We start from the raw sequence: 26,946 nt of genomic DNA, 5'->3' as shown, positions 1-26,946 counted from the left end.
GTTAGGACTTCAGGAGCTGGACAGAAGACCTTTAAACATTAGATTAACTGCCAGTATAATAGGTTATAATAGGTTAATGAGCTAATCAGGTTTTAATTACAATAGGTGAGACCAATGACATGAGAAAAATGTCACTGTAAGCCTGCAGGAAGTCCTAGATATGTCAAATTGACTGTTAAGCACTAGTCTAACCACGTTTCAGCCAGCTGTAGAAATGGAACACTGTAATGGCAGTTCTTGGGCTCTTTACTGAAAGAACTATAATACTGCTACATACAACTATAAAAGAACTATATACAGTTAGGTAAAAGCTAATGTCTCTTAAAAACATGAAAAAAATTTGGAATATCTTGTACAAGGTTCAAAGGTCCTTCAAAAAATGTTAATGTGCATATGATAATATGTTAATATTGTTAATATGGCCTGAACTGAAAGCCATAGCAGAAATATAAATCAGCCATCAGTTCTTTACCTGATGTTGTTGTTGAGTCCAGTGTCTGGGTCCACGGCACTGACCCGGCCCACAGTGCAAGCCGGTGGGCAGTTCTCAGACACGTCCATGCGGTAGCGGGCTCGTGAGAACCTTGGCGGCTCATCAGCATCCAGCACTGCAACTCGAACAGAGGCACGGTCCTTAAAGGGACCACGGCGCAGAAAGCGGGGGTCCACGGTGGGGTTCAGCACCTCCACGGAGAAAGAGTATGAACTGCGGCTCTCGTAGTCCACAGCCTGTGAACAAAGCACAGGCCCATACTGTGTTATTATTCTTGCTTCTCATTTCTTGTCTAGCGTAATAATGGTAATTAGGGGTCCAAACACTGGAACCCTGTTGTTTTGGTTAGTGTATGCCTCACTTAACATTGTTATTGATCTACATTGTTGTAAATACCTTATACATAAACTGTTTATTTTGTTTGTGGTGCTGTCTGTGGTTGCATGTTTGGAAATTTGTTGGTTATTTGTATTCTCTGTTGTATTCTCTATTGTCCAATTATGTAAGCACCAGTTTCATCCAGACAAATACTTGTATAGGCAACAGCACTCATCAATAAAGTGATTCTAATTCAGATTCTTAGTGCAGCTGTGTAAAGCTCAGGTCCTGGAAGGCCACAACACCACAGAGTTTAATTCACTCAGTTCAGATAATGAAAGGCTATTTAATTTGTTGATGACTTGAAGTGTTGAGTTGCTGATGAGCAGAAACACTAAACTCTCTAGAATTATAGACTTCTAGGACTTGTGACCGATACCACAAGCCTATATCATAAACTATATTTTTCTGGTTGTGATGTGGGAGCGATAGGATTAGCTAACATTAGCTTGTTATGCTGTTGAGTAGCATGCACAGGGCTTCATGTGCATGAGAACAGAAAAAAAGCAGCTGCTGATCTGTGCTGTGCTGTAAACTCAAAAGTGTTTTCAAAAGAAGCTTTGAAACCCAACAGTTTACACCTACACCATCACTTGGAGACTAAACATAGCGAATATGCATCTAAATCTGCTGAACTGAGCCAGTTTGCAGCTTTCTTCTTTTCAGCCTGACGTCCAGCCCTTGGTAGTGGCCAAACAAGACCAGCTCTCATTAGGTGAGCCAGAATAGATGATAAGATCAGTCAAATCTTCTGTGGGCCACCAAAGCTTTTGTGGTTGTTTGTGTGGGCTGTCAAAGGTTGGAAAAGGTTGGGAAGCACCAACATACTCATATCTTGCTGCTGTACAAAACATGTTTGCTGCAATACTGCAGACGTACCTTTAGATTAATAGGTAGTTGGCTTCATTAAGAAAAAGAAAATGATACATTTGCTGAAAACAAAACTCAGACAATAAACAATAGCATTATACTGATGAAGATATGATGCTAATTAACTTACCCTTAAATAAGTTTTGACTGAGCTCTTTTTGAATACTTTCCCAACCCACTTGCAATTTACAGATTCATCTCCTAGGGGAAGGGGGATAAAGCATGGTGCATGTAATTGCACACTTCCACTCCCTAAATCCCCAAAACATACATGGTGTAGCTTTAAGCTCAGCAAACAAACAGAAACTGTGCATTACAAGTTACACATCACTTGTAAAATCAACAAAACGTCACTTGACATGGGTACAGTACAGTAAATAATAGTATTTGAAGTGTTAGAAACCACATAAGCAAGTCTGTTTGAGGTCAGTATGTATTGATTTCGGCATGCAGTTTTTTTTGCACAATACTGATTGCACAATACTGATTAGCTACATTAGCTTCGTAACTCCAAACACTTCATTAAACATAGAGAAAGATCCATACAAAAGTTTGTCTTTATACATTTATGGTTATGCCTGCATGTGTTTATTGACTGAATTATAGATAAGCAGTCATTATAACTCCAATAAACACTAATAGGCCTTATGCGCATAGCTAGGAGGGCCAAAACTGATTTAATAACTAGGCCTAGTAGTAAAAGGTGATGTCTTTTAAATAACATGCCTTTTATGTTAACTTTAATCTTTCCTAAAGCCACAAACGATGCCCATAACTGAGCCGTAATTGTTTTGTTCTTTCATTATCATAATCGCTGGAAATGCAGTAATGCTTTTCTAATGGAGCCAAGCGGAGGAAGAGCCTGAGCGTATCCCGTCGTTGATTACATTCTGGAGGCGCGTGGGGTCTGGGAGTGGACCCGCAGCAGTGTGTATGTGTGCAAGAGAGTGTGTAAATGGTTAGTGTTGGCAGGGGCAGTGAGAAGAGGGGAGTGGGGTTTAAAATGACTGTCTCATTAGGAGACTGAACCATGTGGGTGAGAGCCACTTTTGTGCCACTTCCTACCAAGCTGCTATTCCCCCCGTTCTCACTGCCAGCCTGTAGTGTAGCACACACACACATTTTGAATTCTCTGGAGTCACCCATGGACACGGTATGCTTGGCCTTGGTGTTGGAGGAACAGACGGAGGAACAGGGTGAAAACGAGTTGCATTAAACTTGGCTGATTGGAGGACAGCGGGGTTGCCTCCTATCTCCCTTACTGTCTGCACACAGACATACATACGTACCTTCTGAGGACATGCAATCACAACTGAACCATATGTTGTTACATATAGCTTTTCATTCATTCAATTTCCAAGCAAAGTGGCCATTAAGTATGTTTTTTTAAACATAAATGTTGACATTTATGTACGTCAAATCTATCTGCATTTAATTTGTCAGCTCTTTACATTTGTGCACCCACTGCTACTTTAACTCTTCTGTTCTTACAATCTTAAAACCAACCAATTATAGCTGTATGCCCCAATTTTGCCCTTTATGCCCTGGTGGGGTGTTGGTACGAGTAGGCTGATACTGTCCACTCTATTAGACACTTCTACCTTGTTGGTCCACCTTGCAGATGTAAAGTCAGACATAGTAGCTCATCCATTGCTGCACAGTTTGTGTTGGCCATCCTCTAGTCCTTCATCAGTGGTCACAGGACACTGCCCACAGGATGCTGTTGGCTGGATAGTTTTGATTGGTGGATTATTCTCAGTCCAGCAGTGACACAGAGGTATTTAAAAGCTCTGTCTGATCAACTCAAAACACACGACCACCACATCAGCAGAATGAGAATGAGCATTGAAGAACAGAGTGACAAGGGGCTAACAAAGTAAGCAGAGAAAAAGATGGATTACAATCCGTACATGCAGACCTACATAACACCTATATGGTCAGTGAATCTGATAAAATGGACAGTGTAGAAACAAGAAGGTGGCATTAATCACTGTATTGATGCAGTACCACCTGAATTAAGCACCAGAAAAAGGTTGATTTACAAAGCTACATATCTGGTGAATAAGCTTATATTTATACTTGATTTCCATAAAAGAAAAATTTCACTGTGTATCCTTGTACGTTTCGCTGCAGGGATCCATGGTGCCAAGGACGTGCCTGCCACATGTGGGCTGCCCAGCCACCAGGCACTTGCCGAGGAACATTACCCCAGGCCTGGCTCCAGGGTTAGGTCCTCGTTACCCATTCCAAGTCAGGGTACACTTGTGTCCTTTATTTATGAAGGATTTTTGATCGAGTTAGTCTGGGTCTTCACTGCAAGCCTGTTTGCTTTTGGAGACCCTGGCAGGAGCATATTGCTCCAGCCAACTTAGCTCTGAAGATCCCTAGACCACACAAACCCTTCCATCACAGCAAGGCCCTGAGCTAGAAAGGGCCAGTTGAGGTGGTTCTGGTGTCTGATTAAGATGCCCCCTGGATGCCTTCTGGTGGGGGGATTACCAGGCACAGCCTACCAGGACAAGAACCTGGGGTCATCCTAGGACCTGCTGGAGGGCTTATATCTCCAAGTTGGCCTGGGAGCAGCTCGGGGTCCCTCGGAATGAGCTGGAGGAAGTTGTGGGGACAGAGTCATCTAGGATTCTCTGCTCTCCCAACTGCTACTGCCACCATATCTGGACTAAGCAGTTAAAGATGATGATGATGATCCTTGTACTTTAAAAAGAACAGGAAGCACTTTCACTCAAAGCACCCTTACAATGGAAGTCAATGGGCACTTGCTCATCACATACCCACTGGCTTTTATTGTAAGTGTTTTTTAAGTCAACAGGTTTTCCATTCTTTTATTAAATACAGGGGAATGTGTCAAAATTGCTGTCTGTGGTAAGTGAGCATATGTCACAGATGAAGCAGACAGAGAGTACGTTAAAAAAACGCTAGGTTATTCCTGTTGTCCACTGTGTCTCCTATGCAGCCAGTTCATTTTCGTTTTGTAAACGTATGAAACCAAACACACACACAAGCCCAAACTTCCATTGTGGTATTTGCAAACCCGCGACTTCCGATAAATCTATATGCTGTGAAGGAGTGAGAGTCAATGATTAAAAATGACTCAGCAGAACGAGGGCACGAAAGGGCAAAGCTAGCAATCCAGCCACATTTATAAATGGGTGCTGGGGACAGGGAAGTTTGTGTAGGGAAAGAAAAAGAACAAAGGAAAGGAAAGGAGAGAAAGATAGAAAGAGTGAACAGGAGGGAGGGGGGTAAACGGAGAGAAAAGGTCTCTAACAGGATCCCATTAGAAAGCAGAGAGAGACAATCTGTCTGGGGAGGAGAGATGTCACTTACACTGTGAACACACACTCATCACCTCGCTCCCTCCTTCTCTCCAGCACTCCATCACTCACTCCCCTCCGTCCGTCCCTCGCTCTCTCTTGCCCTGCCTCCCTCCCTCTTTCCCTCTCTCTTCCTGCCTCTCTCGACCGCTCCTACTCCATCAAGCTCCAGACACTCCTCTTAGCGTGCAAAGGTCTGCTGTTCACACCCTGAACACACAGTCATCGCTCTCTCTCGCTGCGTGTTTACAGGCCGCACTTATCACCCATTATGACTGTCTCTCTCCCTTCCTCTCTCTCTCTCTCTCTCCCTTCCTCTCTCTCTCTCTCCCTCTCTCTCTCTCTCCCTTCCTCTCTCTCTCTCTCTCTCTCTCTTTCTCTCTCTCTCTCTCTGTATCCTGCTCTCCATTCTAATTGTTCTCACGAACCTCTCTCTGGTGGAATTCCAATTCAGTGAAATTAATTAAGCATTCTGTATGGTCTCATATTCAGCCATTATACAGAACATCAACACAGGAGGACTTTCGAGGCATTCTTGTTTGGCAGGAGAGCCTGTAAGAGCGAGAGACAAGTATGCAGAGAGAGAAAGAGAGAGAGAGAGAGGCAATATGTATGCATATGAATGAACCTTAAAGGGCCCAAATCTACGGTTTTGTGTACTGATGGGCCAAAAGGAAAATGTTTGGCCGAAAATGAAACCGAAAGCTGACCAAAGTGGTTCACAGTCAGAATGCAGGTCTTTACAGTAATTAAACTTTAGGCTTTTGAGCCTACACTTCAATTATGTTTATTTTATTACAACAAGTGATGGAGCATTGCATTTTGTCACTACCAAAAAAGCATAACATTACCAAAACTTTACCAAATCTTTCGGTAGTGACCATTTTAACTCATTTTCAGCGAGATTTAAAACTCCCAGCCAGTACATGATTTAACACAGTTTTGAACATAAAATCTTCATTTTTTATGAAAAACACAAAAGAACAGAAACTATGTGTTTTAGCTTTGACAATTTCTAATGTTACACACTGATTTTTTAGACTCTGGGACACATTTATGTCAAAACAATGGGATCTAACTGTTCACCATGTGGCCATGAGTCTTGTTGCACTATCAAGCAGGATGTTGTGTTTTCAAGTGGAATCAAACCCTGTAACAGAGACGTTTTTGGGTGTTGTACCCTCTCTAGATGAACAATGATTAAATGCTTGTCTAATGTCCCTCACAGAAACTATGAAATGCTATACTATAAATACTATACTTCCAAATGTATTCAGTCACCCATCCAAGACATTAAATTCAGGTGTTGCAATCACTTCTGGCCACAGGAGCATAAAACCAAGCACTTAGGCATGCAGACTGCTTCTACAAACATTTGTGATCAAATGAGTGGCTCTCAGCAGCTCAGTGAATTCCAGCATGGTACCCTGATAGGATGCCACCTGTGCAACAAGTCCAGTCATGAAATTTCCTCTCTACTTTATATTCCATAGTCTACTGTTAGTGGAAGCATTTGGGAATGACAGCAACTGAGCCACAAAGTGGTAGGCCACGTAAAATGAGAGAGAGGGGTCAGCGGATGCTGAGGCCCATAGTGCACAGAATTCGCCAACTTTCTGCAGAGTCAATCACTAGACTTCCAAACTTCATGTGGCCTTCAGATTAGTTCAAGGACAGCATAGAGAGCTTCATAGAATGGGTTTCCATAGATGAGCAGCTGCATCTGAGCCTTACATCACCAAGCGCAATGCAAAGCGTTGAAAGAAGTGGTATAAAGTGTCGCTACTAGACTCTAGAGCAGTGGAGACGTGTTCTCTGAAGTGATGAATCACGCTTCTCCGTCTGGCAAGCCAATGGACGACTCTGGGTTTGGTGATTGCCAGGAGAACATAACTTGTCTGACTGCATTGTGTCGTGTAAAGTTTGGTGGAGGGGGGATTATGTTGTGTGGTAGTTTTTCAGGAGTTCTTAGTTCCAGTGATAGGAACTCTTAATGCTTCAGCAGTCCTCTCAATCAAGAGTGACCTCAACCTGATAGAACGCCTCTGGGATGAATTAGAGTGGAGACTTTTCCACTGTGTTGCAGGCATCAAATTCAAAATGAGTGAATATTTGCAAAAAACAATAAAGTTTATCCGTTTGAACATTAAATATATTGTCTTTGTAGTGTATTCAGTTTAATATAGGTTGAAAAGGATTTGCAAATAATCGTATTCTGTTTTTATTTATGTTTTACACAATGTCCCAACTTCATTGGAATTGGGGTTGTATTAGTTGGCAAACCTTAATATTTCTTATGTACTACATCTTTAAGTAAACTCAGTATGAATTACTTGTAACGTGTTCAGTATTTTTGTAATATCTTTTGCAGATTTAAGTAAGTTTTTAAGTCATTGATAAATTATTTTATATTTAATATACAACCAAGTAAGCTCGGTATGTATTAGTTGGTGGAGGCCCCACCCATCAAAAATACCTTTCCACCGTTTATGTGATCCAGCCAGCCCACACACACTCACAAGCTGTCTTACACCCCTCTTCTGTCCTGTCTTTCTTTCTTCCACCTTCCCTCCCTTCTTGGTGGGTTTTCAGCTCTCTCTTCCATCTTCCACACCCACAGTCTCTCTCCCTCTCTCTCTCCCTCCCTCTCTCTCTTCTACTCTCAGAGGAGATTAGCACAATCTCTCCTCACAGTGCAAAAACAAACACCAATAATCCAGGCAGCGCTGCGGGCCGGCGGCCGCGGATTAGCCACTCCTTTACAGCTAGAGCATACGGAAAACGCCGGGGCCCAAACACACCCAGATGCTGCGAGGAGGCAGCCAAAAACCGCAGTTGCTCGTTTAGCACCTGCAGATTTCCCCACCTGTCCTGGACCTGTTTGCAGCGAACAATCTGACGGTGTTATATACACGTGTCCAGTAATGCCACATGATGGAAACAGCTTTGAGTTTCGCACTTCACTTCTTCATGACTCACTCTAAAAAGGCGGCCAGCTCCTCATCCGGCCTGTAATTCTGCGTCCTCCACTGGGTGGCAGTGGCACAAAGCTCAGCCTGTTTGCCACGGGGAGGGAGAAAGATAAACATTGGTTTAACCCACTAAGTCCCCTATGGTGTATACCACATGAAATCCTCTTCATACTTTTGTTTAATTATTTCTCACTCGTAGCTCACTGAAACAAGCAGGGAAATTCTGCGGACAGTGTGGCTTCTAAAATTTGAAGTCCGCACCCATTTATCACATTTAAATGATCACTTTATTATGATCTGAATATGATTGTTGTACACAGTCTTTTTTATTCATCACAAGTCAACCCGAAATCAGAACTGACCTTGTCGACCTTGGTAAGTCACATTAAGTCATATTAAGCACAAATCGTCACATTACGCCATTCAAATGACAAAATTCTTGATTTCTGATTTTCTGATATCAAAGTGTAGTGACTTCTGCCTGCCTCAAAAATGTGTTTTCATCAAAAATGAGTTTTGATCAAGCTTCAACAGGAAGGAAAAATGATATTAAGCAATAATAGCAGCTCTGTACGTGAAAAAATTCCAGATCGTAAAATGACAGAAAAAGCTGTATAACATCAACAATTAAGAGAATTACAACCTAGAATGAATCAAATTTTTCAAAAACAATACAGAATAATTTGCAGAAAACTGATCTCAATTTTTACAATATACTGTGAGCTGATTTCTCTTTCCACACTCTTCAACCTCTTTTTCTCCAGGGTATATTTTGGTTTTTCCATCTGAATTCACATGACCAAATCATGAGGCAACTTATTCAGTAACTGCATGAAATAAATATAAAATTTTATTTATTTATTTATTCATTTGTAAAGGCTCCCCTCAAATGAACAGAACATGTGTTTCATGGTCATACACATATTGCTATATGCTTACAATTTACTGCTGAAAGCCAAAAATCTTAGATGCTCTTTGCATTATTTTCTGAAAATAATTTTTACAGAGCAGATCACTGAAGAGACGCCATCTGTTCATAGTTTATAGCTCAGATTTGGGGAAAAATTGGTCGACTTTCAGTAGAAAAAGAATTTGTAAGTTTAGCTTATTTTATTATGCGGGTTTAAAATGGCATCACAATCTATTTGACTGGAAAGAAGACAGTAACAGCCTCATGACACCCACCTTTTGAATGTAGCTTATGAAATATGAACGTTATGAAGAATATGTCAAAGTGCATTTTGGAACCACAGATGGTCCCAAGGAGTTTAAGAGGCTACGAGAAGGTCAGACATACAAATTGCTCATATCGTAATTATAGATCATTATAATATATCGCTGCTGTCAGAACAAAACTTGTTTTTGAAATGATTTGAAAATGCCTGTTGTCCTTTATGTTGTACGTGAATTTCATGATGAATGGGCCAAAATAAATGGCCCAGAATGACTTGGAAAAAAACTCTGGTTCCATTGACATGTGACTCTGGTTCCCTTCTCCTGTAAAGTTACAAATTTTGGAGATTTCTTTGGAGTTTTCTGGCAACTGCATTGCACTAAAAATGGGGGGAAAGGACATTATTTTCTGTTTATTGTGTCTCAAAAGGTTTTGTAGGTTTTTTCTAACTTGTCTTTCAGCTATCTGTCTAATTCCTTTCACTTAGGGGGTGAGTTGGGTAGGTGGAGGATACTGTGGGTGAAGGGGGTAGAACTGTGGGTGGAGGCAGGTTGAGTGAATGTGGTAACACATCACCTCACATCTGTACTTGACTATGAATAAATGGGATGGTGTAACATTAATAATGAAATGATTAGTAATCACATTTTAAAGCAGACAATCTGTCAAAAACATTATAAGCAAATTATCATCATAAGCACTTTTTTGATACCTTAATTGGGTATATAGCAGTTCCATGTGGTTACTATAATACTTCATCTTCCTGCTTGGCAGTTGTTAAGTGGGTGCTGTGCAATTGCTATAGTACTGGTGCATGGTTGTTGCTAAATGGTTGGTAAGCTATCCAAGGTGGTTGCTAAGGTGTTATTAGATGGTTGTTATGTTGTCCTTGGTGGTATCTTTCAGCGGCATTCCAGGTGGTTGCTAGGTTTTAGCTAAGCAGTTCATATGTTTTTCCAAGAGGTTGCTAAGGGGTTTTTAGATGGTTGCTATGTTGTGCTTGGTGGTATCTTTCAGCAGCATTCCAGGTGGTCGCTAGGTTTTTGCTAAGCAATTCATATGTTTTTCCAAGTGGTTGCTAAGAGGTTTTTAGATGGTTGCTATGTTGTCCTTGGTGGTATCTTTTAGTGGTATCTCAGGTTGCTAGGGCGTTGCTAAGCGGTTAATATTTTATTGTAGGTGGTTACTAAGGTGTTATTAGATAGCTGCTATATTGTCCTTCGTGGTATCTTTCAGTGGTATTCTAGGTGGTTGCTAAGGTGTTGCTAAGTGGTTCATATGTTAATCCAAGTGGTTGCTAAGGGGTTTTTAGATGGTTGCTATGTTGCCCTTGGTGGTATCTTGGGTGGTTGCTAGGGTGCTGCTAAGTAGTTCATATGTTATTCCAGGTGGTTGTTACGGTTGATTTGTGGTTGGCATTGGTAGAAGATCGCTAAGAGAACAATATGTTCAACGTGTCTAAAACACAGAAGTGCACTTTTCTCCAAATATGATGAAACATTTATGCCAAGTTTGGTGGTTGTAGCTCAAAAATTGCAGGTTATAAATCTCTGAAAATCAGTAGCTAGTGAATGTAGCACTGGTGGGTGCAACACATCTGCTTGATGTTACTAACGTATACAACACATCTGATGGGTTAAAGCTGTTTGTCTGCTGACGGCAGTAGAGAGCTGATGACAGCACTGAACAATGCAAAGCATCCACACATATATACACATACGCACACACTCACTTCTAGCAATCAGCATATATTTAATCAGAACAACATACCACCCACAGACACCCACAATTACACACAAACACACATCCAGACACATCACACAGACTCAATAATTACACCGCAGAAGATTTGCTTTGTTTTGATTATTCTAAGAAGTATGGCGCTACGCTTTTGCTGCTGTGATTGAAGAAAAAGCACAGCATCTGTTTTACAAAGGCAGCAGACAAACATGTAGGTGTATCAACTTATCTGATATTAGACTACTATAGTAATTTGGTATTAAAGGAATGTTGCAGCATTTTCTGTCTGATGTATATCTGCTGCATCTTTAATGTACTAGTGATTAGCATGGACAATAATTCAACACATTCAAAATACATCGGTCAGGCAGAACATTATGACCACCTCCTTCTTTCTACACTCATTGTCCATTTGATCAGCTCCACTTACTATATAGGTGCATTTTGTAGTTCTACAGTTACAGTCCATCTGTTTCTCTGCATACTTTTTAGCTTTTACCCTTTTCTTCAGTGGTTAGGACCCCCATGGACCCTCTCAGAGCAGGTACTATTTGGGTAATGGATCATTCTCAGGACTGCAGTAACACTGATGTGGTGGTGGTGTGTGTGTTACGTGCTGGGAGAAGTGGATCAGACACACAGAGTTTTTAAACCTTCATCAGTCCTTCATCAGTGGTCACAGGATGCTGCTGGCTGGATATTTTTGGTTGGTGGACTATTCTCAGTCCAGCAGTAACACTGAGGTGCTCAAAAACTCTAGCAGCACTGTGTCTGATCCACTCAGACCAGCACAACACACACTAACACACCACCCCCACGCCAGTGTAACTTCAGTGCTGAGAATGATCCACTACCCAACACTGACCACTACCCAACACTGACCACTAAAGTACAGGGTAAAGGGGGCTAATAAAGTATCAGAGAAACAGATGGACTACAGTCTGTAACTGTAGAACTACGAAATGAACCTATATAGTAAGTGGAGCTGAAAAAATGGACACTGAGCATAGAAACAAGGAGGTGGTCATAATGTTATAATGTTATGCCTGATTTGTGTATATTTATAATGCGCAGTTGCTTTAGTACACCGCTGGGATGGGCTCCAGCACCCCCCGTGACCCAGAAGGAGAAGCAGCTTAGAAGATTTGTGTAAAAGAAGAAGAAGTTGCTTTAGTCCATCATTAGAAAGGTATTTTTCATGGAGATCATTTGTAAATCGAGCTTTAAATCTTTATCATTGTTCTTTCAGAGATGGGTAGTGGCGTAGCAGCCTGGTACGCAGAGTATTCAGAGAAATAGATGAGCTACAGCCTGTAATTGTAGAGCTACAAAGTGTTCCCATATAGAAAGTGGAGCTGATAAAAAAGAACAGTCAGTGAAGATACAAGGTGTACTTGATGAAGGGGCCATCCGGTGTGTAACACCAAGTCACCACTTTATACATCTTCAAAGTTTTCTACCATCATTTCACAAAATCTTAGGACCTATAAAGATTCTGTGCTATTATACCCAATTTTTCTGGACCTGCCTGACCATTTCACGTAATTTCAATGCACTGTGTACTCATACATAGATGGAATGACAATAAAAGCCTCTTGACTTGACTTGACAGTCCCCTGGAGACGGGACTGGTTTTTCAGTAATTTCAGAGATTCCAGCATAGTCACGTGAGTGGAGTCACAGATACCACAAAACCAAGTGGAAACAAAGTAACCGGAACTACTTTACTATGTTGCTCCAGTGTTTCTAAGTCAGAAACCTTATAGGAAAGTCTGACTACAGTTATTTTAGCAAAGAAAATAAATAAATGGAACACTTAGAGGGGTGGGATGAGAGGGCAGGGGATGCTGAGGATGGAGGGGGAGGGACTGTGGGTGGATCAGGGTTGGGTGGTTGTGGTACCTCATCACCTTATATCTGTATGACTATGAATAAAGGATAAATTGTTTAACATTATTAATGAAACCAAAAAGAAAAGGGAAATGTCCCCATAAAGGTGGGTGGTAATGTGGCCAAGAAACCCTGAAAAAAACATATTTCAAAAGTGGAGCTCAAATCGCAAGTCAGATAACTAAATAAAAATTTTAATTCTTGAGATGTTGATTAAAAAAGTGTCAGTGAAATCCACTCTGTACAAGCTATTATTATATTTATAATTAAAAATGATCATGTTAATACATCAACTCAATTCCAAACTTTAAACTGGCTTCACAAAGGAAACATTTTGTGAAAAAAGTTGAGTTGGCTTGACAAAGGAAACTAGAAACATTTGAAAACCTAAAGCAGTTGAATTTTGATTCTCAGGCGAAGCCCATTTAACCAGACTGCACTCTTATTTTGTACACATTCTGAAAAGAACCATTTCTTTGTTTAAGACAATTATGATTACAACAGCTGAAATTAAAAAAGAAAGAAGAAGACCCCAGCAATGTTTTACGTAATAGCCTTGGTATTTGTCACATAAATATCCCTTGTATCTATTAAGATGATGCCAATTTTCTATGAGGTTTGTAATGTTATGTTAGCAGCAAGTGATTTCTTGGAAACACAGAAAAAGGTACGATTTGAACTCCAAGTTATTATTATAAAGTTATTATTATGTCTAAAACAACAAAATGATAGTTTCAACATGTCAACTAAATCCAAACTTTTAAGTTGGTTTAACAAAGCAACCATAATCACTTGAAAACTTAAAGCAGTTAAATCTTGATTGTCACTCAAAGCCGATATAATCAAACTGACGCTCTTATTTTGTACACATTCTGAGAAGAATTCTTTATTTGAGACAATTATGCTTGCAACAGCATAACTGTAAAAATGGACGAGGAAGACCAGCAACAAGATGGACGCATACAATCAGAAGAATCATGAACCAGCCATTGAGAAGCTATATGGTTTCCTGCATTATAAGACTGTATGACTATATTATAGTCATGGTGGTTGGTTAGTGTAGTGGATAACACCTCTTCCTTCTACGCTGTAGACTGGGGTTCAATCCCCTGCTTGGGCAAGCACCCTACACTATACCAATAAGAGTCCTTGGGCAAGACTCCTAACACCACTTTGGCCTACCTGTGTAAAAATGATCAAACTGTAAGTCGCTCTGGATAAGAGCATCAGCCAAATGCCGTAAATGTAGTACATAGGCTCAAATTCAAATACATTTTTCAAAGAATTCAGCAACTTCCCATAGACTTCTACAGCAAGCGAGCTTCAAGTCAAGATGTTTTCTGTTCTTTTCTAAACACAGAAACATGTTGAGAAGACTAACCATGGTAATTGACATTACAACACTAATGCAGCAGATGGAAATTAAACTGAGAAAAGATAATGTTCTCCTTTAAACCTAAGAACCTTCTACTTGCTAGATGCTCCCATAAGCACACAGACAGTTTGGGCCTGCTTCTGAAGTGGTCAGAATTTATGAAGCAGGTTCTGACCACCAGTTGAATGGGTTTGCAGCTCAAAGCTGACCCGAGCACTGAACTCTCAAGAAGGAGAGAAAGAGAGAGGAAAGGGAGCAAGAGTTTTTGAGGCCTTTATACTAGCGTTCAAAGCCGAGATTTGCATGGAATTCGTATCTGCGTGGTCAGTGGCTGGTGGATAGCACTAATGACCCCTGATTCCCCGGCAACGGCCTTGCCTGACTTTCCTTACTCTCTCTTTCACTTATACACACCTCTGTCTTTCCAGCCCTCAGGCCTTCTCTTCCTCCCCTTCATCTTCCACATCACAAAGAGCCGAATTTCTCCTTCATTCCATTTCATCCTTTATTTCACTTCAGCCATGGCAACATTGTTCCCACATATCACGAAAGCAATTAACAAACTGAATAGGAAGTACACAGTATTAAATAATAATATTAGTGTTGAATAAATCTCCCACACCTTCTCTTCTTGGACGATGAGTGTGTGCGTGTTTGTCTCACGCAGCCAAAAAGCTGTGCTGCTCTGAGCACTGTGGGTTCTTAAGAGGTCATGGTGGATGACAGAATGACAGAAATTGCTCCTATTGGAAAGAGAAAAAAAAAACTCTTCTCCCTGGGGCAGCAAGCCTCTCTCTCACACCTTAAAGGAGTACTCCACCATTTTCCAAATGCATCTCTGTCCGAAGCCTCTGCAGCATATGCTCGATTAGCACGGACAATCATTTCAATACACTTTCCTTTGCTCAGGAAACATCAGAAAAGCCATTTAGCCTAAATGCACACACAATAGAAGCCAATGGGCAGTTGCTTCAACAGATGTGTTGATTTAGCAAAAAATCTAATTTAGACAAATATCCACTTGCGCCAGATGTAGCTGATCAGCTGAGACATGTTTGGCGTCCAAACTTTGCATCTTTAGCTTAGCGCTGGTGCTAACATTGCGTACAAACACTAGCAGTCAATAGTCATCCAATCCGTGGCCCAAATCCGATCTTTTTCCTCATATGCGACACAGATGTGTCATTTATATGTCAGTGTGAACAGCAAAAAAACGCATTGAAACTGACATTTTCAATTCTGAATTGAGACGCTTTCCTATGTGGTGCTGAAATCCGATCCGTACCCGATCTGCAGCAATGCGACTCAGTCTGAACAGCCAGATCAGAATTCATGCGACTTTTACGGCAGCCTAACTCGACATTCGTCATAATTTCGCGCTGCTGAGAATCAAACATTTGGGCTGATGTTTCTGTAACAAAAAATTAGAAGAGACTCATCGTAACTGCTCACGTAACGGCTGAAGGCAGCCAGAGGAGACCGAGGCAGTGTCAGAGAACAGTTTAAAGAATTCGAGGACAAAAAACCAAAAAAGCACCCATGGCCAAATAACATGCAATTTTTAAGGCAAACTCGAACACATTGTGGGTGATGAGCCCAACTGTCAAGCACTGGAACTTTATAATCGCTCGTGTGATGCTGGCAAAGACGAAACTGAAACCTCCAGGAGCGACAAACGTTCGCTGGCCGTCATGATTGTTTACCTCTTGACGAGCCACGTGAAGCGTTGAACTTTTGCGCGTGCAGGTCAGTTTAGGAGCTTATCATTCAGACTAATGTCGCATACAGACAGTGGTGGACAGTAACTAAGTAAATGTAATTCGTTACTGTACTTAAGTAGTTTTTTCGTGTATCTGTACTTAAGTATTTCCATTTTGGGCGACTTTTTACTTTCACTCCACTACATTTCAAAGTCAAGTATCTTACTTTTTATTCCACTACATTATTCATGTGTATAAAAACGTAACATGTCAAAACAAAAGAAGCGCAAAGCCAGAGCACCAATCAGAGCACAGCGGTCACTTTGTGCTGAGCTAGTTTTGACCTGTTGGTCATACCGACCCAGTGCAAGCACATGGTCCAATGTCAGTGCAGCAGCATAAAAATACATACGTCTACCTAAATGATGGAATTAATCCAACTTTGTGTAAATAGACCACATTATAGAAATATGTCCACATATGCAGTCGTGACTGGCGTGTTTCTTTTTTTCTGAATTCACACAAACACTTTCATTTTATAGTAAATTAGTTTGGGTTAGTTTATGTTTATGAACAGAGGCCTACAGATCAACACAGTAAAGGAAAACTTATTTGTGATCCTGAGTTTAAAGCAAGTTTTTATTCAACTTGTAACTAAGTTACAAAGTAATCTTAAACTGAAACTTTGCTTGTGTGTAAAAAGTGATTTCAGAGCCACTCGGTTCTCCCTGATGGAAACTGTTTACCTTCAGTGTTTTGTGCTTATGATCATTTTAATAGACGTCAGCGTCACTAATTAATGACGTTCTATTAAAAGACTGGTTCACCAAGAGAGACGCTGGAGGATTTGCACCTAAAATTAGTTCATGAAGCCAGTCTTGTTTCAAAAATGATAACAGGACATTAGAGTCATAATTAAATATTTTAGTACTTTTACTTTTGATACTTAAGTACATTTAAAGGCAAATACTTTTGTACTTTTACTCAAGTTGAGGTCTAAAGTAAGGACTTCTACTTTTACTGGAGTAATATTTTACCTTGGGTGTCTCTACTTTAACTCAAGTACATGATTTGTGTACTTCGTCCACTTCTGCATACAGATCACATTTAACAGAGAATGTGAACAGCCAAACAAAAAAATCGGATTTGGTGAGAAAATCAGATTTGGGCCACTTTTACCTGGTGTGTAAATGTAGCCTGAGAAGGTTGTACAGTTATGTTGATGTGGTTTAGGACAATGTATGACTTTATGTAAACTACAGAAATAAGCAAAATATCACCATGTAGCTGAATGCTGGCACAAGTTTTGTTACTTTTTAGAGTTCACAGTAAGTAATACTGTGCCCTAAACCACATAAACTCATGTGTGAACTTTATTAAGACCAGGACGTGGTGTCAACAGGTTGAGAGAACTTTTGGGGATGTATTTACCAAAAAGATTTGGATGACTTGACTTCTAATCTTTGTAAGCTACATTAGACGCATAGCTCTACAAAATTACTACACCAAATATGTTTTACTACACCAAATACACCTCAGTCGAGAGAAAAATTGCAAAGATAAGCTTGTTTAATGCTGCTGCCAGAGTTGCTACGCTGCATGCACATTGGCACTGAAGAGCAGATTAAATGGCAGGAATAGACTTTTTTTGTATTATCCTTAAAGTGTTAATAGCTGCTTTGTTTAAAAAAGAGAGAATGATAAGATACTGTGTGAAGATTAGTCAAAAACATCCTGTTTTATCTTTTCAGAGCTCACAGATAAGCACTTACAGATATGGGCTTCGATTTACATATTTCAAAATAAAAGTCAAAATATCAAAATATTGGTGGAATCCAGGCTAAGCAATCGGAGAGTCAACTTAATTGTCAATATGTTTTAGTTATATCAGCAGTCTTACCCTACCAGCAGTTGAATTTCTCTCAGATGCATATGGAATGTAGACTAGGAAATAATATTTATATTGGATTTCCCTCTCGTTCCCTTCTTCTTGTTGCTCTTTTTCATTTCATTTATATTGTGTTTGTGACATTTAAGCAGTTACAACTTAAGGTGCAAAATTTTGAATGCCGCTGGTCAAGTGATATGTTTTATTGATTGCCTAAGTTAACATCTACAAGGAAATGTTAGTGCACAATTTCTATTTATTTTTAACATATTGGGAAAAAAAAAATTTTATATATATATATATATATATATACACACACACACACACACACACACACACACACACACACATATATATATATATATATATATATATATATATATATATATATATATATATAATGTATATATACACATTATAAAATGTGCCATTACTATTGCCCCTTTTTTCCAACATGTTAAATTAAGCAACTGTAGACAATATTAATTTTTATTATTTCCTTGTGCTGTCATTTAATCAGGGGTGTCCAATCTCTTGTATAAAAAGATTCAATATAGTGGAAGATACAGTAATTTTCTTTACACTGACAGATTCAGTCAACAGGTCATGAAAATAGTGGCCATGTTTCATATAAATATCCCTTATATACACTAAGATCATGCTAATTTTTCCATGAGGTTTGCCATATTATGTTAACAGTGAACAGCAAGTGGTTTATGTACAAATGTGATGGAAGATCTAGCTTAAATATCAAAAAATGAATTCAAAATGGGTACATAATTAAAAGGTTGAGATGTAAATAAAGTAATTTACATTTGATTTTAATTTGATGTGAAATGGTTTACTGTGGGCGGCACGGTGGCATGGTGGGTAGTGCTGTCGCCTCGCAGCAAGGAGGGCCTGGGTTCGATTCCCCGGCTGGGCGACCAGGGTCCTCTCTGTGTGGAGTTTGCATGTTCTCCCCGTGTCTCCGTGGGTTTCCTCTGGGTTCTCCGGTTTCCTCCCACAGTCCAAAGACATGCAGTCAGGCCAATTGGACATGCTGCATTGCCCCTAGGTGTGAGTGTGACTGTCTGTGTCTGTCTGTCTGCCCTGCGATGGACTGGCGACCTGTCCAGGGTGTGTCCTGCCTTCCGCCCGAAGACTGCTGGGATACGCTCCAGCACCCACCCGTGACCCTGACGGAGTAGCGGCTTAGAAAATGGATGGATGGATGGATGGTTTACTGTGAAGATATTCGCTAAACTGCGCTATTCCGCTCACGCCCTCACACAAATGTCTACCTTCACACAGAAACAGGTGTAGAATCAAACTAAGTGGATATTTTTCTCTGGATAGTTAGAACACACAAGCAAATCACTTTTTCAGTAGCCGCTGGCTTAAATGCTAATGATGTTAGCTTCAGACGATAGCTGATGTCGCCTTAGTTTGAGTGCTCTACAAAGTAATAATTCTAAAAACAGAAACATACTGTCCTAGTTTACATTATGGGGCTCGTATTTGTTGTGTAATAGCACTGGCAACTTCATCTGGAAATTGTCACTAAATAGCGCTACCACAGTAAACTGTCGTTAGCTTTAGCTGCAAGTGTTACCAAAGACACAGGATCCCTCAGTGAGGCTAATCCTACTTATAGCAGCTCTACCTGCTTCTGAAAGCTGGAAAACAGGAAAAACACATCTAATATCCATTGTGTACTGGGGTACATTTGACATTATAGCCTCAATATTTTATTGTAATTGACAACATTTAGTCAGTTATTTTTTATTTAATGTAAACTGTGCTGCAAATGGAGTTGCTCCCATGCTAACTGGACACAAGTTAGCCTGGAACCACCTGAACCTACAGCCAATCATTATGATAATAATGTGGTCTATTACATTATCATTACAAACGTTGTACTAAAAAAATCTGTTTAGACATTGTATTACATTATTGGGGAAGTTATTACATTACTGGGCTTTATTACTTATTGGTGTTATTACCTTTTGGGAAATTTCTACATTATTATTCTACCCACATCTTCAGAGTTTTTCTATGTAGTATTTATAATGATACACTAGTAGGGAACCATTGTGCCTCACAACACCCTGCATGTACCTCTTCATCATGCATGGATTTAAAGTAAATTATAGACCAAACGCTTCTCAAAACTACTGTAAAGCAATACCCAGTGTATTTATATTTATAAGTATTTCATTTAATAAATTCCTGTGAGAGAGTTTTCAGAGGCAATAAACACTTCAGATGTCTGGTTCCCATCACCCCTACTGTAAACAATTCTCTTAGAATGGCACGTTTCATATCAAACCCCTTGAAATTCCACTTTAATGCCTGTTTCACATTCTTTTCAGAGTCTGTATCAGATGAACGACGTCTCAAACAACATTTTTATCCCAAATATAGCCTGGGAATATCTAGATTGTGTCCCTCTGCTGACTCAGATCAGTGACAGAACGTTCCACTACCATTGCCAAAATACACACAGATCGTCACGATGACGTCTTTGTTTACGAGCTTTGACAGGGACTATTGTATTAGAGGTTTCACTCCAGCTCCCAGCTATCTGCCACACTAAACCAAAGGCAAGGTCAGCTGAGATCATCTGGCTACCTGGAAGGCTGTAGGTGAACAAATCGGCCGGGTGTGAGGTACAAATTCGAACAAACCCGGCGAGTAATGCACGTTTATTTATTTATTTTTGGTCTTGCTTAGTGGGCCACAAACCAACGGGGGGCATAGCGCTAATTTTACGCTTTGTTTATTTTAATTCTATTAAGTGTGGTATCTTTCATGTTTTCCCATTAGTTGCGCGTGGGTTCTCTGAAAGACTAGGATCCCTTTCAACCCCTTAAAGCTTCAATTTCAGCTACTCCCACCTTAATCCACACTCATCCCTCTCACTGTCATTGTCTCTCACTCTCTCTCTCTCTCTCTCTCTCTCTCTCTTTTACAGTAACACTGTGTCCTATAGCTGGAGCTGAAGTCCGAAAGTCATAGCTAGACTCTGCACGCTCTCAGACAGAATGAAAAATGGAGCAGGCTCTTTCTTCTTTTCCATTTTTTTCTCCTCCATCAGGGATATTGGAGGGAATTGCAATCCATGTACTCCGTGTTTGAATTCTGATTGAGCCCATAGACGGAGTGCTCGGCGTGTCCAAGGATGAAGTGCGGTCCCGAGGAGACACATGGGAGGAGTTCATTTGTTTACCCGTGATTCCGTTTGCTTATTTGCCCGGCCGACGATCCGGAGCCAAATTGATCTGCCTCCCTCCACGGAGAGCTATAACACTCACCATCTCTCTCTATTACCCACCAAATTCAGTCAGTCTGTCTGTCTAAGAGGCTGCATGTGTTTGTGTAGGTTCTGTTTGTGAATCATGCTCCTACTATAATTTAAACAATACACTGCAATTGCAGTAGTATGGTAAACAATGTATGCGCTTCATATACTATATGGTCAAATGTATGTAGACACCTCTCCTACTTCACATGATTCAGCCACACTCATTGCAAACAGGTGTATGAAATCAAGCACATAGCCTTGCAGTCTCCATAGACAAACAATAGGTTGTATCAAAGAGCTCAGTGACATTGCTGCCATTGCAAAAAGTCAGTTTGCCCCTGCTAGATCTGCCCTGGTCAACTATAAGTGCTAATACTTGTGAAATGAAAGATTTTCGTTGGGAGTGACAAGGCTGGACAAGATTAGAAATGAGCAGATCAGAGGGACAGTGAAGGTGGAGCAGTTTGGAGATAAAGCCAGAGAGGCCAGGTTGAGATGGTTTGGACATGTGTTGAGGAGGAATAGTGGATATATTGGTTAAAGAATGTTGGAGATGGAGCTGCTGGGTAGAAGGAGAAGAGGTAGACCTCAGAGAAGGTTTATGGATGTAGTGAAGGTGGACATGGAGATGGTTGGTGTGAAAGTAGAGGAGGCAATGGATAGGGCAAGATGGAGGCAGATGATCCGCTGTGGCGACCCCTAAAGGGAGCAGCCGAAAGAAGAAGAAGACTTGTGAAATGAAAGCATCTAGGAGCATGAAAGCTCACATTGATGAGTCACATATCCTCTGTTGCATCATTCACAATAGAGGTACAAACAGTCTCTGGAGGCAACTTCAGCACAACAACTGTGTGTCAGGAACCTCATGAAATGGGTTTCCATGGCTGACCAGCTGCACAAGCTTAACATCACTATATGCAATGCCAAGTGTCAGCTGGATGGGTGTAAAGCACTCAACCACTGGATTCTGGAGCAGTGGAAATGAAGTGTTCTCTGGTCTGATGAATCATGCTTCACTATCTGGCAGTCTGATGGACGAATCTGGGTTTGGCAAATTCCAGGAGAACATTACCTGCCAGATACATAGTATCAACAGTAAAGTTTGGTGAGGAAGCATAATGGTCTGGGGCTGTTTTTCAGGGCTTGGGCCCCTTAGTTCCTTAGTTGAAGGGCAATGTTAATGCTTCAGCAGACCAAGACATTTTGGACAATTGTACACTTCCAACTTTGTGGGAACAGTTTGGGGAAGACCCTTTTCTGTTCCAGCATTACTGAGCCCCTGTGCACAAAGTTAGCAAGCTCTACAAAGATATGGCTAGTCAAATTTGGTGTGGAGGAACTCCAGTGGCCTGCACAGAGCCCTGACCTCAACCCCACTGAACACCTTTGGGATGAATAGGAATGATGACTGCAAGCCAGGTCTTCTCATTCAAAATCAGTACCCGACCTCACAAATGCTCTTTTGACTAAATAGGCAGAAACTCCGACAGACCTACTCCCAAATTATGTGGAAAATCTCCCCAGAAGAGTGGAGGCTGTTACAGCTGCAAAGGTGGGCCAACTCCATATGAATGCCCAAGGTTTTGAAATGGGATGTACAACAAACTCATATAGGTCTGATGGTCAAGTGTCCACATATATCTGGCCATGGAGTGTAGATGAAGCTCATAAACTGACTAGTGGGTGGAAGTACTGGGAAGGGGTTTCTAAATTATATTTAGGCAAACATGAGCATTTGTACCCTTCTAAAGTGAGTGTTTTGCATTCAGCTTTAGCTACATTAGCAATAACGACAAGCAAACAAGCAACATTTGATAAAGACGACACTACCACCACCATGTTTCACATGCATGGACTGATTAGATGTTTTGCTTTCTTCACACTTCAGCCTTTAAAGTGCTGTGAAACCACATCACATTGCCTTTATAAAGGGAAACATCATTCTGGTTGGCTTATAAGTAATATTGCTCTGCAATAAACACACAGATGTGTAAAATAGTAACACACTGTTCCCATTATGTTGGTAGATGACTCACCAACTGTGTCTGAAGAAAAAAAAAATGTTTTTTACATTTTGTTTGGGCTCATATCACTTTAGAATATGGAGATGTGGCCTGGAGCTCTGTTTTTGGATCTGCAGCAGCGGAGCATTTATAATGTTGTTGTCAAGGTCTGCTTAAAAGTGTAGATCTTTACAAATGTTTTTTTTTTTTTTCAATTAAACTTGTTTTTTTTGGGATGTTTTTCTCTGATACTCATTTTCTGAGGCTGATAAATGCCTGGTCTTGGCTTAATGTTGAATGCCCTGGTGTCTTTTATATTATTATTTGTGGTATTTTTTTTTTTTAACCATGATCCAAAATTAATTTACTGTGTCCAATTACTGGCCTGGAGTTCTGATCAAATTATGTCTTTTCAGTGTCCTAATTGCTTGCTTTTTCTTCTCTTCTCGAGTGCTGAGGCTGGTGGGAGTAAACTAATAACCTACCTTTGAACACGGTCTGCTTTTGTTGTCTGGGCTTGAAGCAAAAACACATCCATGTCTGCATAAGTGCTTTTCAGAATATGGAAAAGGATGAAAGTAATCATACTGACAAAATTATCAACAGTCATCAAAATGTTGATGTAAAAAAAACTTCAGTGTCCATAGGCAGTGTGTTCTTTTACCCCATTATATGCATTGCAGATTGCAGTTCCACTGTTACCTTAGGGCAACACATATATTGCAACAACTGTGTTTCGTAAATTTATTGTGCATAAAATACACACATTTTGAGAAATAGCTTTAGATGCTAGGCCTCCCCATTTAATATGTTTTTAAAAAAAGAACCACAGACTGCAACAGGAAAGCATGGAATCAGAAGAAAGTACCAAGTAAATGGTAAAAAATGGTACAGAAATAGCATTTTATACATATAGTCTTTATTTCCCAAAGGAAAAAAAAATCTACATTGTAGCAAAAAATGAAAAGAAAGTAATTGTTGCCATATGGCAACGTCATGCAGGGAAGGGTTATTTAAGCTGTGCTCACTTTCCAAAACAAAATCTGAATGCCTAGAAAAGTACGTCTTGTACTTTTATCTACTATCTATCATCATTTTAATTAAATTAAATGCTTCAGTTTATATCAAAAGCAGAACCATTTTGACATCACTTTCCTATCGGGAGTGCTTTGTGAATGTTGTAAACAGGATTCTCCCGAAACGCTTCAGCTCCAGTGGGATTCTTCCTACTAAAACAAACAATTCAACAAACAAACATCCAAGCTCTGCTTCTTTCTTCATTGCCTTCTTTCTTTCTTTCTTTCTTTTTCTTTCTTTCTTTCTTTCTTTCCCTCGCTCCCTCTCACTGGCCACTCTAATTTCCTCCCTCTTTTCTCTCCAACCCCTCTCTCTCTCTTTCTCCATCTCTCCTTATCAAAGTAACACATCCCTGGCCTGAAAATCGCTGCTAGGCTCACCTGAAGCCAAAAGTTTTTTTTTTTAAAAACCACAATCTCACCAAAACCTGCAGGGCCCGTCACCATGACAAACTCTCTCTCTCTCTCTGAAAGCTGGATGATGATCAGTAGAGCTTTTCCATGCCTCTCCATTTTCATATCACAGTCCAAATCCAGACAAAGCGTATGTAAACAAGCTGGCACACTGGTTGTACGCCATGTGCTAATTCCAAAAGGTGCTAAACACATAACGCCAATTCAGCGGAAAACAATTTTTGTATTTGTTTGTGTTTGTTTTTGTTGTTTAGTTCAAGGACAAAATGTCCTGAAATGACCTACAGGTCACTGAAAAGGAGTGCTGCTACAAGACAGAGCAAAACACTTTTTGAGCGATGCTGAAACTACATTCTCAACGAAATGAGAGATTTAAATATTTTTCATCTTCTAAATGATGTACGTTTATTTTTTCAGGCTAAGTGTTGGGATGGGTTTTTTTACATTACATTACATGAATTTAAGTTTTACTTTACATTTACGTCACGTGTTCTTTTGTGAGTTTATTGGCTGGTTGCAAAGCAGAAATCCGATTACTGCCTCACCCATGAAGACCCAGAGTTTTCACGTTATCTGATGAATCAAGTGCATGTAAATGCATTGATCAGATTACTGACTAAATCTGAGTTTCTGCAGATGGGTTATTCTACAGAAACATCCATTTTGTGTCCCTAACATTTACAGATATATTATACTTGAAAACATGTTAAGGTTACATTTTTTTTACATTTTCCAATAGAACAATGTTATTTTTACAATCACACCTTCTTTAGCCATCAATTTATCAACATTTGTTTTTAAATCAATTATTTAGAATTCCAAGCACCACAAAAGTGCTTGTCCCCACAGTCATGTGTAAAGGGTGAGGGCCGTATTTTGAAGGGAAAAAAAAAACTTTTTTCTGCCAAAATTTTAACTACAGATTATTTTAACTACAATAATCTATACATGACTATGAAACATATGATTTAAATGACATCAAGAAAAAAAATATATATTATAAAATATATAATGAAATTTCCCCAGGAGTCAAGTCACTGGTGTTACTGTGTAAGAAAAAATCTCTTATTTTAAAAGTCACACAGATGACATCACGACTTCTTTTTACCTGTTTTCTGAGGACCTATGAAGAAAAGCACATGGTGAATCCACCGTGTCTCGTCATTTAGCTCATGATTTCATATGAAGCTTTTAGATGACGTCACCGGTGCGACCTACTTCTTTCTTACGTAATTGTGAAAAATAGGATACAAATGGATTATGTATTTTAGTGGATATTCCATGACTGACAACATGTGATTTGATGCTCTGCCGCAGTTATTTTGTAAAATACATTTTTCATTAAAGATGTCACCGGTGTTACCTTTCTTATGTGTAACACCAATGAGAACTGGCAGCACCAGTGACACCGATGGATAGATAGAAAAGTGGACGCTTCTGTAGAATGGCCCAGATTAGTGAGTGCATGTGTTGACATTGTATAAGAACATGTGTGTATGTGTTGCCATGTGCGCCTGCTCAGGCCAGCAGAAACTGACATCTATGAAAAAGTTCATCACCACGGAGACGAATGCTGTTTATTGGAAAGCGACGTCTCATTAGATTCACACGTGACACGCAACACAACATGTCACTGCTAATCAGCCTCAATCTTTTCCTCTGCAGATCTGATGACAGCGCCTCATCTCCACACAGCAGGAACGCGTGATATGAATATGACACCATATTGTTATCATATTGCTACATATTGCGAATGTGATACCATTTGGAATATATTAAAAACACCTTGATGCAAAAAGATTAAAGACTTTGGCCTGCATTATTACTCACCAAAATTATCGGCCATTGTTGAATCACGTGTTGAATTATCAACACACATATAAAAAGCTGTCTGGAACTCAACCGATGAAACTGATATGCATGTTATTAGGCATACAATAAATTGAGATTTGTTATTAGAGGGCTTATTTACATATGACAGTCTTCTGTTATAGGAGTTGTGCTCAGGGATCTATGGGAGGATACATGTATGTACCTTTTTAAATGTGAACTGACGTTTATTCTTATTTTGCAAGTTTACTCAAAGTCATAATGCAAAAGTTTGCAAAAGTTGATGCATAATTATTTGCTGAAATTGACAGACTCACAAAACAAACATAAAATGCTTCATGTACAAGGAGTTGTGTTTTCCTGTATCTTAACTCTCTGGGGTTAGAAGGGCATTTCTTGAATTTGTGTATATGTTCTTAATTTGATATTAAAGGCACTCGCACATAACATGATACTCATATGTTTCATATCAAATTGCTCCATCATCTTCGTTGCTGTTTTCCAAAACTGCTGCAGCAACTTCAG

The 26,946-nt window shown here is 39.9% G+C and overlaps 1 protein-coding gene across 6 annotated transcripts in view; it reads right to left on the bottom strand.

The window, feature by feature from the left end:
- Positions 1–26,946, bottom strand: part of LOC108442582 — a 298,955-nt gene that overhangs the window by 31,173 nt on the left and 240,836 nt on the right. For all 6 annotated transcript variants that reach the window (XM_037531975.1, XM_037531973.1, XM_037531982.1 and 3 more), the window contains exon 7: positions 473–729. In XM_037531975.1, the coding sequence (XP_037387872.1) occupies positions 473–729 (257 nt within the window). The remainder of the gene's footprint in view (positions 1–472; positions 730–26,946) is intronic.

The sequence above is a fragment of the Pygocentrus nattereri genome, chromosome 2 (assembly GCF_015220715.1).
Source record: "Pygocentrus nattereri isolate fPygNat1 chromosome 2, fPygNat1.pri, whole genome shotgun sequence".
Classification (NCBI taxonomy): Eukaryota; Metazoa; Chordata; class Actinopteri; order Characiformes; family Serrasalmidae; genus Pygocentrus; species Pygocentrus nattereri.
The sequence above is the reverse complement of the archived record's forward strand: the minus strand, read 5'-3'. Positions and strand labels throughout refer to the sequence as shown.